At 33.3% G+C, this 15,485-nt stretch overlaps 1 protein-coding gene across 1 annotated transcript in view; it reads left to right on the forward strand.

Annotated features, from left to right (window-relative positions):
• The first annotated feature begins 1,918 nt into the window (after positions 1–1,918).
• LOC129226348 (CREB3 regulatory factor-like) overlaps positions 1,919–15,485 on the forward strand; it is a 29,638-nt gene continuing 16,071 nt past the window's right edge. The window contains exon 1 of the mRNA XM_054860951.1: positions 1,919–3,044. Coding sequence (XP_054716926.1) covers positions 1,919–3,044 — 1,126 coding nt within the window. The remainder of the gene's footprint in view (positions 3,045–15,485) is intronic.

A 15,485-nucleotide genomic window follows, 5' to 3' on the forward strand; every position in this document is an offset into this window, starting at 1 on the left:
AAAAATAGGAAACGATAAGAAAATTTATTTACTGAAATTAATTTTCACAATGAATGTTAACATTTGTAAGTAGGTGGTACATAAACTAATTAGGAATTAAAATAATGGAACCTCAGGGTAAGTTGACATCCGCTTAAGTCGACATGTTTTTGTTTTCCTTGGGGTGTCGAGTTATTGAGGTTCCACTGCATTACTTTGTAAAAATCGATTTGTCCTTAAAAGAAATTAATAAAAAAAACAAATAGAAGAGAGACAAAAAAAGAAAAAAAATCAGCTTCAGACACCGGTGCATTGCTTAGCTTCAGTACTCGTGTGAGGAAATAGTTGTCTTCTTTAAACTGAATGTCAGAAAAATTGTTTTCCCGAAACACTAATTTGTCATTAGGAATGACTGGTGGATTTTCTGATAAACAGCAGACGTATTACGAGAAGAGGAAGAATTGGATGTTTATTCATTATTTCTAAGAAAAGGATTTCAAATTATTGACTATTGATGTTTCTAGCAATTGTTTTGTTGTTCATCCTTAAATTATTTAATGGATTTGTACTTTTTTAAAATTTTTTTTATCGCCTTTAAATGGGGTTGTTTCCTTCAGCCAAAGTAGTACTTTCTGTCACTGAAATTGATAGAAAAAGAAGAAGAAGAAGAAAAGAAAAAAAAAAAAAAACATGGACTCAGAAAATACTTTCATTTTTCCAACAGTTATTTTTTAATTAATTTTTTAAAATTTCCGGTTTTTCAAACAAGGCATGGTCTTGATGACGTCACAAATGATACTCTTTGGCGCATCTTTCTTCCTCGTTTCCACGTTATGATAATCAAGAAGCGAAATAAAATTGCGCTCTACGCTATCAACCATATCGTTGCCAATACACGTGAGTAAAGATGCGAATTAAATATTTTGCTCTGTGAATGGCAACACAGAATAGCATTTCATCATTTGTGATGTCATCGGCAGAAGCGTAAACAATGAAAGCGCACTGATTTAAGTAATTTTTTAAAAATATTAAACTTGAACAAATTATTTAAAAAATGGTCAGATCCTATGTTTTTAAGCATGTTCTTTCAGAAAAAAATACTTTTAAAATTTTGGAAACGACCCCATTTTGATTTTGAAAAAAAAAGAAAGAAAGAAAGAAAATTACCAGACAAAATGAGGAATTTTTTAAGATTTCGTAGATTATGTCCATCTTAAATATGAATAAATGCTGCTGCTGTTGTTTTTTTATATGTACTCAAATAAATCAAATTTTAAATGCATATAGAGTTTTGTTCAAAATTAATAGTTATGTGATACGTACTTCTTTATTTATGTTTAGCATTTTGGCGTTTTAAAAACATAGTTTTACACCGCAAAAATGTTTATTAACTATAATCAACATTTGTGAAGGATTCGATTTTACAATAGCGGTTTTTGCTTGTACGGTTCTATTTTTATGACCGATATATTTGAAGGAACGCGATCTTTTTAATGTTTGGAATAGCCCATCGTGCACTGTATCAAAAACTATAAATTTTAGAGTAATTGTTTCTGTCCCGAGTTTTTATTCATAAATAGGCGCCCCGCCCCTTTTTTGCATGTCTTCAAAACAAATTCTTCAATATTTAATGAAAGCGTAAATTACTGTGCGTTATATTAAAAAGAAATGATTTTGTTGAAATCATGAGTATATTAAACTATTTTTTACTTAAACTTGAATGTTGCAACGTAAATGATATGCATCGTATTCAAATTATTATTCTGGAGGGCAATGTCCTTTCTAATACTTGTATCCTTTCTGCACTGTAGTAGAAAGTGCCTATTAAGTACACTTTAAACGGATTTTACTTTTTCCCGAATCCTAGTTCAGTTGTAATTAGTATCACTGTCTTTGTTACATTCTTTATCGTTTGTTTTCAGGTTTGATTTGGAACAGGATGGATATGAGCCAGGTCTCTGAATTGGCAAGAGCCCTCATGGACTCCTGGTCGTCTGCCAGCGGGGCAGAGCTCATGGCAAATCCACAGACTCTCGGCGTTCAATCTCCTGAGCAGATAAACAAGGTCTTCGGGAATGCAATCAAACAAGAATTTCCTAGCGAGTATTCAGAGTTTCCAGGTGTTATACCCGTGCAGGGTTATATGCAAGGGCATGTTAATCCTCAAGAGCAGGTGCCAATGGATGATTACGACCCTTTAGAGTCTTTTCAGTTTTGGGACGGAGAGAACTTTTACTGCAATCAAGAGTACGATGCATGCACAGGGAATGCATTGGGTATGCAGACTGATAGTGCGATGCCCCCTCTGCAGGAATACGTCGGCGACGACGATATATCGCGAGACGATGTGTTTCAGATTAAGGATTCTGAGCTAGTTCATAATCCCACGCTTGCAGAATTGAATTCTTGCAACGAAAACATTTTCGATTATGTTGACGATAACTTCTCGGCAGAGGACAATTCTTTCCGTTTTGTATCTGAAGGCCTGTCCAGAACATTTGCTCCAGCCGAAACCCATTTTGTGACGTCGCCGGTGAGTTGCAGCATACCAAATAACAGTTCCTTCGCAAGTGGCATCAACTATGTACCGTCTGGATTTATTGACATCAAGCAAAACATGCAGCCTTCTTTGTCCTCGAGTTGCCCGGTACCTTCTAGGTTTTTGCCAAATCCGCATTTTTTGAATGCCTGTGAGGAGAAGTTCCTGTTGTGTCCTCAGAACAGTCCCGCTTCGGAATCCTTTTACGCTCCAAGGATGGAACAGTTGGACAGTAAAAGCCACATTTCTGTAAATAACTGTGGCGTCACTTCTCCAACTCTTTTAAATCAGAGCAGATTTCAGGAAAATAATCTCCTCTCTTCTTCTGCGCCCCCTGATGTGACTATGGCATCTTTTGTCAGCAAAATCAAAGTCGAACCTCCTTCCCATTCGCCTGGACCCAGAAGCGTGACTGAAAGGTCACTGAGTGGATTTTCTTCCTTATCTTTGTCTAATGATGATGAAAGTGGAAGTTTTCTGGACGATTCCGATCACGACGATGAAGATGACTTTTCTTCTGATGAAGGTAAGCGCATGCATGCATTGGGGCTTTCCCTTAAGTACTAACGCAATTAATGAAGTTATTTACTTCAGCTGCGATACTTTGCGGATGATGGAAAACGAAACATTAGAAATTTTGCAATGTTGTCAATGATTTTTTTTTTTTTTTTTTGTTAATGCTAAGCAGTTGTAAATGTCTTTGAAGCTTCAGTTTCATTGCGTGGGTACTTGTTTGTTGGATCCATTCATTTGCACAATTCCAAATATTTTGATTTGTACGTGTTGCGGGTGTGATCGACCGTACTGTCACGCCCGCAACGGTCACTCCTGCAACACGTACGAATAGTTATCTTTAAACATAAATGTTCTTTTAGATAGTCGATACTTATGATGTATGATGATTCCTTAAATTAAAATATATGAAAGATAAAAGCCAATGAAAAATTTCTGCAATTTAGTGCAAATATATATATTTTAAAAAATGTCACGCTCGTGCAAATGGATGGGGCAATCTGCAATCTCTGAAACTCGTGTTTCGGGGTTTTTACGAGCTGACAATTAAATGTTGAAATGCAATGTAACCAGGGCTGAGTCGGAAGGAAAATGGCCGACCCCCGATTCCGACTCCAGGATTTTGAAACACCCGACTCCGATTCCGGATTTTTTTTAATGATTTTTAATTGTATTTTTTCAACTCCCTCTCTTCCTTCAGGGAAAGGGGGAAAACCTCTAAACAGAGATTGAAATATTAATTCCTTTTTATGAAAATTTCGCATTTTGTTTTTTTATTGTAAACCCAAGACGCATACAACGTTAGAAATTCAATTTAAAAATCAAATTTTCCAATAGTTACGAGTTAAAAAGTAAGATGACTTAAAAATACCTTTTAAAAAATTTGAAAAAGATTATCTGTAATTTTGCCCCCCTTTAATGTTTAACAAATAGATATTGATCAAATGGTGTGCTTTCAATTTTTGAAAGCTGTAACTTGAGAGGAAAAAAAAGCTTTACTTCTAAATCCAAGTTCTTGAGAGGGAGTGATTTGCCCCCAGAGTTAATTTCAGAGTTTATAAAAAATATAAATATTTTAATTCTGAAAATTTTTGCGAATATATTTTAAATTATATTTCATCAATAAAATTTCAACGAAAATAGGGCACATATACGTAGGAGCTAATTTTACACAAAATGCGGCGGTATACAAATTTGTACGAATAGCTTTTACCATACCTATATTTCTTCTTCGCTAAATTTTTAATTAAAATTTTATTGGCTGCTTTAAAATTAACCTTAATATGAAGATTTTAAGATTAACTGCAATTATTGAGTGTTGTAATCAAGAAATCATTTGCACTTATTTTGTTCCGTACTTTTTCGTGAGAACCAAGCTTATAGAAATAGTCTTAATAAAGAAAAAAAAACATTCGATTATTTCAGGATTCGTGCTTTTGCGCCAGAACTTCTTTGAATTTGCCGATCACCGTTAAACGTTTCAACCTTAGCTACGGGCCTCGACTTACTAATTTGTTACGTTTCTTTTACTATTTTATAACTGAGATCGAACAAAACACTATATTTCTATTTTTATTTGAAAGTGATTACATGAAAATGTTAGGCAACAAAACCGTTTGCTGACAGTTGCTATTAGTTAAGTTAAAAAACAAGCAAACTAGGAGAAGGATACAGAAAGTTCGGTAAGCATTCAAGCTAACTGATTGCCATAATGGCACTTATTTTCTCATTAGTATCTTTTTATACATGTAATCGAACCAATTGGTAGTCAGTTTTTAAAAAATGCAATAAGAGCCAGTGAAAAGGAAAGAAAAAAAGAAGCCCGGAGTCGGAGTTGGCATGTTTTCTAACGCCTCCGACTCCTTTACCCCTAAATCAGTTCGACTCCGACTCCACAGCCCTGAATGTAACGAACTTCGGTGAAACAAGTTTTCTGTTTTTTAATGTGCCTTACCATGGGAAATGACGTTTCTCTTTGTAAGGATTGAAAACTGTTTGAACTATGAAAAAGAACTCCTTCTAACTAATGGTAAACAAAATTTGTAGTAGAAACATATACTCGTATTTTCCTATTGTAGAAAAATATTATCCAAGTCATTTGAATCCGATTTCGCCCTGAATCAGTTTGCTGATTAATTATATAAGGTAGGTATAAATCTCCGCCAGTATACTCCCCCCCCCCCCCCCCCCGATGAACATTGAACACTCAGGGTTCGTACGCTCCTTCAAAACTCCTCCAATACTCCTTCATTTATAAAAAAAATTTGAAGGGCCCTTAAACTCCTTCATTTTGGTTTTAACTCCTTCAAAACTCCTTCTTTTTTAGTTCATGACTCTATATCTATAATCTCTATATCTATGATCTCTATATCTATATCTATAATCTTCCTCTATAACAGAAACTTAAAATACTTCGATTGACAACTAACTTCGTCACTAAAGTGATTTTAATGTAGTAATTTCGTGCATTTATTTTTTTCGATTTACAAATTGATCATAGTTAATTCATAAAAGTTGAAGGTGAAATTTTTATTAGAAGACTAAGACATTTCATAAGTGGAGTAAAACATGCTTAAATGGTGCTTGGCTATTTTTTCAAGTTTTATGATTTTCAGGGTTGGCTTTTTGCCGGCAGAAACTGGTTTTTGCCCTGCCAGTGGCAGAAACTAGTTATAACCGGTAAAAACCGGCAGAAACTGGTAGAAACTGGCAAAAACTAGAAAATTTTTTTAATAGCTCTAGTAATTACTTAATGACAGGCAATTAAGTAAAATAAAAAATATAACATCATTTCGTCATTGCAAAAACTTAATATAATAGTTATTTAATAATTAATGTAAAAATATGCTAAATAACAAGACTGACATTTCCAAAGCAAAGTAAAATGTATCATAGTTGAAATTGCTATGTGTTAGAAATTTTAGCCTTGTAATGTAAGTAACAAATTTTAGTTTGTTTATAATTATTTTGTTTGCATTCAATATAAAGTGTAATATATCAAATACTTAAATAAATACAGATTTTTTTTATTTCATTAATTTCTAAAATTCAGGAACTTGTCATTTTACACTTAATATAACTGAATAAAGCTATTCTCAAAGAGCTCCTGCTGCAGCAACTTACTGCGCTGATTTAGCGAAAAATGCAATAATAGTGCTTGAAACGAAATATGACTGCAAAGTAATATCTTTAGTAATTGATAATGAACACAAGATGGAGTTAATGAGGAAAATTATTGAAGAAGAAATGCCATCTGTTACAACTTATGGGTGTTCAGCTCATTGCTTAAATCTTCTTGGACTGGATATCACACCAGATTCTCTCATTAAACATGTGGTTTCAGTCCAGAAATATTTCAGAAACCATTACAGGCAAGGAGCTTGGCTAAAGGAGTACCCAAAAGCTGTGAAACCACATATACCTTGTAATACACGGTGGAATATCCACCAGGCATCCAGGTGGACTGCTTAGAGTCATTTATGAAGAATCGCCCATATTATTTACAAATACTAGAAGAACATGAAGATGATATTCATGACAAAGGTATTGTTCAGATTATAAATAATCAGATGATTCACAAAGAAGTTAAACACTTGCTGCTGCAGATAAAACCTGTTGCTATTGCTCTGGATTCAGTTCAAAAAGAGAACTGCTCAATTGCAGATGCTTGCGATGTTTGGATTCGTTTAACAAAAGACGCTCTTATGTGTGCTTTTGAGAAGGAAGTGATGCACAGCTTTAATCAAGCCGTTACTGATAACCATTTACTCGCCTATATGCTCCATCCAAAGTATTTGGGTGTAAATTTATCATGTAATCAAGAAGAAAGTGCCCGAACTTTACTCGCAAAAATTAACCCTGATTATGTACCTTATACCATAGCTTTACAAAACAAATTGGCCCCTTTTCCCGAAACCTATTTTTCCAATCAAGTTGTAACAACTACTCCAGCTACCGCATGGTGGTGGAAAAATGTGCTATAGATGAAAGTTTTGTGAATCTTGCTTGTTCTTTGATGATAATGCCAGCTAGTTCTGCTGGGATTGAAGGAATCTTCCCAAATTTCTCCTTTGTACACAACAAATTGAGAAATTTGTTACCTTTTTTCATTTTTAACCTTTTTTCATTTTGAGTTTGTACTTTATATACGTTGTCATATTTTATTCACTATGCAGTACAAAGTTTTCGACTACTTTTTATGTAAATTGAGAAATTGTTTAGGTTTGGAAACAGCGTCAAAACTTGTATTTTGTTACAGGCTGATGCAGTGTGAAAACAATGTAAAAAATTAATTTTGAATGGTAATGGTAATAGTGTTGTAAATAAATTGTATTTTAGTTAATATTTAATTATTTTTCTTATACATTTTCTACTGTATGTCAGGAATTGCATTTATGTCATTTTTTGAGTTTCTGCCAGTTTCTGCCATAAATGTGGCAGAAAGGGGTTTTTGCCATGCCGGTTTTAACCGGTTTCTACTAGTGGTTTTTACCGCCTCGGCAGAAACCTGCCAACCCTGATGATTTTACTGTTTTTTTCCTCCACCACTCTCAGCAGCAAAAGTCAAGTTGTCTAATTATTATTTAAATATTTAAAACTACATAAGTAAATGTACTACATTAAGTGATTGCGTTAAAAAAATAATTGTTTAGTTAATTGCAGTTATGATATTGTAAAAAGAGTCATCCACAAGTGATGTCGTGCTTTGAGGAGGAGACGGGCTCATGAAATTGTGACAAGGGGAAGAGAGAGGGCGACAAAAAGTGACATCACACAGTTATTATACCAATATGTTTGTAAAAAATATGACGTGACAAGAGGAGAAGTTTGGGGTGAAGTGTGACACTTTGTGATAAAGGGTGCTAATGGTCAAACATATTGAAAAAAGTGTGACATCATTTAATGACACTCCATTAGTACTCCTTCAAAATCTCATTTTACTCCTTCAAAACTCCTCCAAAACTCCTTCATTTTATTCCTGAAACTGAGTACGAACTCTGTCACTTCCTTTCCTGCATATGTTTTCCCCCAGAAAAGATCAACAATCTATCATTTTGTAAGAGTATTTTTTATTACATCAGGCTCCATTACAAGGTAAGATCAAGGAATTTAGTTGTGAAAAATCTATCAAATAAATTACTATGAAAATTATTTTTTAGCATATAAATTTAGAGAAAAGAAGAAAGAGTATAAGCTTTAAAATTTTAATTTAGTAATTTAAGATAAAAGTAACTTTTCTATGCATTATGATGCCACAAACAAAAAAAAAATGTATCTAACACATTCGACAACTGTGTGGAATTCGAGCAAAAATTGATTCTCATTCCTCTCTCTGTTTCTAGCTCACAAATGTTCTATAAATTAAATTTTGTCTTTGTTGCAAAATGTCACAATTTCACAACCCCCCCCCCTCCCCCTTGAAGTGTGACTCATTCGTGGACATCCCCATATGTTTTGTATCTGATTCACAAATGTATAAAATCTTAAACCACCGTATTGCGGGAAGATGAATTTTTTTCAAATTGAAGTTGTGATGCATCGTAAGGATCACAAAAAGGTCTCGAAATTCTAATTCACGAGAGGCTTTTAATTAATTTATTTTATCTTTAAACATATAATTATTTGTAAACAAATTATGTTAACGAAAAAGTTAGCACCACTTAGTCCTCGTTTTTTTTTAAAAATATCTTCACCATCTCGAACGATCTTATCCTCTTTTGGTTCTGTCTGGAAATAGAAGCAACTTATACAAAGTATTTATTTCAAAAGATATCCATGCATGCATAAATAGATATAATTAAGTATTCAAATTGTGTGTCTACTGTGAACTTTCAAGGTCTCTCTCAACCAGCAATACCTGTCCTTACAAGCCGATTGGACTGGTTTAGGCTGCTTAAAGGCCAACAGCCGGTTGGATGCTTTATCACATTAAACGCAAGGCTATTCATTTTGAGAACTTTTCCCCGTTATATAGTTCAGTATTCTAAATGAGGATGATTTTTTTTTTAAATCAAGTTTACCTGTAGCTGGATTGTTCTTCTCTGCATAAACTTAGCCCTTAGCCGTGCATTGATAGATTCAGGGCCACCAGCATCATTTGAAAACTAGGGGGCATTTGTTTTTTATTTGTTTTGTTTTTAATTTATTTTATTTTATGGCTTCCTTGAGTCTTCAGTTAACCCATGGCACTCTTTCCCACTCTTGATGAGTGTCCTACTCAAGATGTCCTTTTCAGAAAAGTTCCGTTTTTCAACTGAACATTCGCAGTTAAAGAAAATTAACATGAATTTGGAGTCCACTTCAGAATTATTGTTATAAAAAACCCTCAATCAATTAAAGGCCGTGATATTTTCATGTTTTGTCATTTTCAGCTGAGAATTGAATGGGAAAAATCATTTTTATTTTACTAAAAAATAAATTAATTAAAAAAATATCTTGTTTGGTATTTATGTAAATTGAATCCCGCTGACCTACTTTCCGTGATTGACTCAGATTTTAAAATATTCCGTTCTTTTTTCTTTTTTTTTTTACAGGTTAAAGAGTAATAGATAATTAGCAAATGATTGAAATCTGGAAAAGTTCAGGAAAATAAACTGTTAAAATAGATTTGTACATATTGAAGGGAAAACTACTCATTACCTTTTGGTGGAAAATAAATAATAATTAAAGGAAGTGAGACTGTTTGTATAACTTTGTTTCATAAGCAATTATCTTTATCATTCAGTGTTTTATTTTTCTTTCAAGTTTCTGAACACTTCGTAAAAAAAAAAAAAAAAAAGGTTTAAGTATAAAGTTCCATTTTCAGTGTTTATATTTTCTTTAAAATTAAACTTCTAACAGACCCTCTTTTTATTTAAAAAATTTCCGTCTTGAGAATTTTGTAAAGCGAGCCCTGATGTTCATAGTATAGTATATGTTGTTATCGAACAGTAAGTTGCTAAGTTTTTGAAATAGTCTATAAAGGTAAAGTTTTTTCAGCCGAGGTTTTTTTTTTTTCATTTTATAAGGTTAAAATGAAATGAAAACATGAATGAAAGAAATGATCAACCAACTTCATCATTCTTTAATGATACGTTTTAAAATGGATGTTGAACTGGTTAATACAAACTTTAATTCCTGTAAGAAATCATATTTGAAATTGGGAAAATACTTCGTAACAGTGTAAACTATTTCCAGTATTTTATAATACAGAAGAGCTATTCATTTTTTGTCAATCGATTTTTAATTTTTCAAAAGAGTTTGATAGAGTAAAAAAAAATTTTTTTGGCCCAATTTTTATCTGCTACACAGGGAAGGACGGGCCCGCCGGCTCATCGGCCCACGGACCGATGAGCGGCCCGTAAATCGAAACCGCGTAAGTTGAGACCTAATATGTACTAGTGTTAAAATAGGGGTTTGATTCCGTAGATAAAAAAATACTTCATTCTAGTGATGATTAATTGCATAATAAGTTTAATGTGTACTTATTTCGACTTTTATGCACAACATGCATGAAGAAAATACAAATTAATTTCGTGTATTGTTTATAAAGAGAAGCTGGCTATGATAGTCTTTTGGCAGTTATTAAGAATTTTTCTCTGTAATTCTTTGCAGAGCATTAACGCATCCATGATCACTTGCGTGATTTCCACTATAGAATCATCCTTCACTAACAAATCAGAAAGATCATTTCTTTTGTCAAGGAAATGGCTCAAAAATTTTCAATGTGAACGTTTATGGTTATGCGTCACCGACGTCGGTATCCTCCTTGGTTTCGGCCACATTTGTCCCTCCTAAAAGCTCTTCTTCCAGTGAGTTCTGAACTGTGTGAATTGAATAACTTTACTTCTGGAAAGAGCTCTGGAACCAATCGCGTAAAATGTCTCCAGTGGCCCAAGCTCGATTATTAGCTCGCCAAAATGCAGTTGATTACGCGCAATCTGAAATCTTAAGGAGTTTGGATTTTGAAAGAGGGGAAGATTTTATCCTTTTGCATTGCCGCATTCGCGTTAAACCGAAACTCATCCGCGTAAAATAAAATAAAGGCGTCAAATCTTAAACCGCGTATAATCGAAACCGCGTAAAATAAACCCGCGAAAAACGAGGGTCTACTGTACTTACATGCTACCATGGTGTACGAATTCAAACATTGTTCGAGTCCTCGTTGGAGTGAATTGAAGGTCATGAGCAGATGAAGAATGTGTCTCTAATGCTCTGGAGTGAATCACGAAGTGAAGAGTCGACTACTCAGTAGGAACGATTGTTTGATGACTGAATTAAATAAGCATTCTTTTAAAACTTTTTCTTTTTATGACTCGGCGTGGAAAAGATTAGCTCGAGAAAAACTTGCAGTTCGAAAGTCTGTGACAAGCATAAACATTATTAATTTTTTCTTTCTTCGAGGTATAGTTACGTAGGACAATTACTTATTGTGTACGCGGGGGTGTGTTCGAGGGGGAAGGTAAGAGTCCATGGCGCAGACTATGCCATTGAAATTTTAGAGTGTGCTTTTATGACTTCTTCTCTCTTTTTTTTTTTTTTTTCGGGGGATACTCTTTAGCATTTGAGGGGTTTCTCAGGAGGATAGGCACTAGGGTGGTTCAAAAAAAACTTTTTTTCACCTAGCATCCAGCACACCCTCTAATTTTTTAAGACTTACTAATAGTATTATGCTGCAAAAGTTTTACCTTCTTACTCAAATTTTAAGGTGGTGCTCAATGACCCCTCAATTTAAGATTAGCCGTAGCATAGAAAATGTCACAAATTTAGAAACATTTAATTTCCCCAGCTGTTTGTTTTTGTAAATAATTATTTCATTGCAATGTATATGCAAAATACTCGTGTATATTATAATATGTAGCGTTTTTTCATTTCAATGTATTTTTAACCCCCCTCCCCATACTGATGAAGTTTGGGGGAGGGGGTTGAGCACCCTCTTTCAGTTGAAATAGGAAGCTAAATTTCTTCCAGTATATTGCTATCCACAAGTCTAAAAATATTGAGTGGTGTCCTGGTACCTAGAAGAAACTTTTTTTTACATGTATTTTTGAATCACTCTAATGGGCACACTTGATATCTGTATTATGTTTTTAAAATGAGTCCAATAATAATAATTAATTAATTTTATTATTGGACTCATTTAATTTTAAAGTGATTTAATATAATTTTTAAATGGGTCCATAAGTCCAATAAAAGGGCACTCACCAACGGTGATAGTCTTGTTCACAGCTAGGATTTTCGAACACTTGTTCCCAAATCAAATAATTATGAAAATTTTCGAAAATAATCAAACAAATAAATAAAAGAGCACATGTGAACAAAATAAAATGAGGTGCTAGCAGTAGCGTAACTATGGGGTCTAGCGCCCCTGGCGAACTAAAGAAATTGCGCCCCCCCCCAGGGTTGCCCACATGGGAAGTCACCGGAGGTTATTGTGACCTCCCCAAAGTTTTTTTTATTTTTGGAACATTTTGATTAATTGATTTGACAAATAGGAGACAGCATTGCAGTTTTTTTTTCTTATTTTCTTTTTTAGAATTGTTTTCCAATGATGCCCAATGTTCCTTATCAGTATATTATATGTACCCTCACTAGCTCTTTTTCTTGCTAGTTTTTTTTTTTTTTAAATTTAAAGCATTTGTAAAATTCAATAGTAAAAAAAAAAAAATCCTGTTTTTTTTTTTATTTTAAATCAGTCGAAATGCCGCCCCGCTGGCCAGAGCCACTCCTGCCTAAAGCCCTCGATCCGTCGCTTAAGTGGCGACACGCTCCAGCGTCCGCCATTTTGTGTCGTTCCGCAACTTTCTCCCTATCTCAACAGTAGAAAAATGCAGAGTTTCGCTCATTGAAAAGTATCTTTTTATCAACGAATGTTTGCAGATTTTTGATCGTAACTTATGTAACTGATAATATACATACAAAAATGTTGAATTTTACCTTAGTAAAATATTTTTTTATTATTAAACCGAATATTAGTAAAAAGGTGTTTTGAAGAAATTTTCGACTATTTTTAAGAGTAATTTCTTTTTTCCCCCCATATAGACCTTCTGAGTTAAATTACTTGAAGTGTTTTAAATATGCGTTTTATTATTAGAAAGTTGGTGTAGTAGAACCAGGGGCGGATACAGAAAAATCTCTCAGAGGGGACCCGGGAAATTGAATAGCACCTCCTCCTTCCCCCTGCCACATACGGTGTTTCATAACAAAGTTTTCATTACTTTATTTTAAAATGTCTTTTTTTTTAATTTTTTTAGGATCCCTTAAGCTAATGATCCACTTCTAAGAACATACATATTATGTACCAATATACTTTGAATGTGGACGTAAAAAATCTTTAACGTTTCAAGCCAATTAAATACTAAACCATAATAATGTTACCGAAATGCTATACAATTAGCGGTTTTAATTTTAGGAACAATGTCGTAATGATTATAACACGAAGGCAAGGTTATTCAATAAAAAAATATACCCGTACCTCATTTGAGGTTTTAATATTATTTTATAGTATTTTAACTATAAAATATTTTTTAATTAAGAAAATCATAGCTATTAAACATATAAGTTTTACTGAAAAATTCAGGACGATTTCTTTGTGGATTTCGAAGCAGTTGCTGATTGTTCTTGAAGCCATGATACAGCTGAGATAACATATTCATATTACATACCGCCTCCATTAATATCATGGTTTTCTCAAGAAACTACGATATGATTTCTTTCATTTTGCATTTTTTATAAGCTGAAAAAGAAAAAGCTATTATTTCGCAAATAGCTTCCTGGATCAAAATAATTCTTTTAGGCACGCCTGCACATTTTTTGAAGAATGTTAGTTATTGATTCCATCAAAGAAAAATTAATGGACGAATCGCAATATTACGTTCCCTTGAATTCAAAACCAGCGAGTTAAATGTATAAATGTTTTCTGCCACTCTAGGACTCCAGTATGACTTCTTTAGCAAACAAAAATGCTATTATTCAAAATATGCTCTATGTGTGTTTTGTGTTCTGTTTAATTAACTATATAAAAAACGCTATGGAGAAGTCGATTAAAAAATTGTGAATAAAATATTTAAATAAATTCATCCTTTTGGGGGGGAGGGCACGGGCCTCCTCCCCTCTTAAATCCACTACTGAGTAGAACAGTAGTGAGCTAAATTAATTGTGTCATAAATTACTTGTGGGCAACAGTTTGAACTTATTCATGCAAAGCAGTATCATTTATATTACTAATGTGTGTAGTTTTCTTTCTTTCTTTTTTTTTTTACCAACACTTTCTTGTTTCTCATGACGATTTTACATTAAAAAATGCCTTCCATTTAAACCTGATTTTTAAGGATACTACTAGTTCTTAAAAATTCAACGAACTGATAATAAAATGTAACCAGTTTTAAATCAATATTTAAAAAATAATAATAATAATTGAAATATTTGATACTAATAGGAATTCAAATAAAAGAATGCAGATTACATCTGTGACGAAATCAGATACTGGGATAAATCATATATATATATATATATATATATATATATTAAAAAAGTTTTCACATCAAAATAAAATTAAACGAAAACAGATTTTTTCCGGGCAAAAAAAAAAAAAATCTTCTCGTAATTATATAACTTGGCTTGAGTTACATGCTACTGTAATCTCAAAGAAGCTTAATTTTTTTAATGAATATTTTCATACTTTTAATATCTTAATTTTTACGCGCAAAATAGATAAATAATTAACTTGGCAACACACTGAAACTCATGGCTATGACACAATTAAAAGCAAAACGACGTGTTCTTAAAATAATTTTGCTACAGTTATTGAGACATTTTGAAACTAACTAAACAATAGAAAATTTACATTGAAAATAAATAAAATAAGTAGTATATTAAAATTTTGGCGGTTTTGTTATCTTAAACTCAGAAAAATCAGTTTTGAAAACAGGGCAAATATTTTACTACTGCTAGCAATTTATTAGGTGCCGTTACATAGTTGAGCGTTACAATATTTGAAGGAACTACTTATGATGATTTTAGTGAATGTCCTTATTATCCCCTGAAAATTAACAAACCATCAGACAGTTTCATAAAAAGTAAAAAAATATTACAATTTCAACAAGAGTTTCATAAAGTATCTGAAATTGCGCAGCAGTATTGATGAAAACATTTAAAATACATAAATAATCTTTCAATGTACTTCGATATAGTAATTTTGAACTGTTAGAACATCTTAATGCACTACACCAAGGCATCTTCACATTAGAGAGAGCGTTTGGTGAAAAATACGAATAGCAAAGAGAAAATATCTAGTATTCCGCACAGTGAAATCACACAGGCAACGACACAAAATGGCGGACTGAACCCACGTGACTGCCCGCCTCCAATCGCAGTCGAAAGCGGCGCGCAGTGCATGGATCAAAGTGTGTCGCCACTTAAGAGACGGATCCAGGGCTTTACTCCTGCCAACCCCTAGTTACGCTACTGGGTGCTA

This window comes from Uloborus diversus, chromosome 7 (genome assembly GCF_026930045.1).
Source record: "Uloborus diversus isolate 005 chromosome 7, Udiv.v.3.1, whole genome shotgun sequence".
Taxonomy (NCBI): Eukaryota; Metazoa; Arthropoda; class Arachnida; order Araneae; family Uloboridae; genus Uloborus; species Uloborus diversus.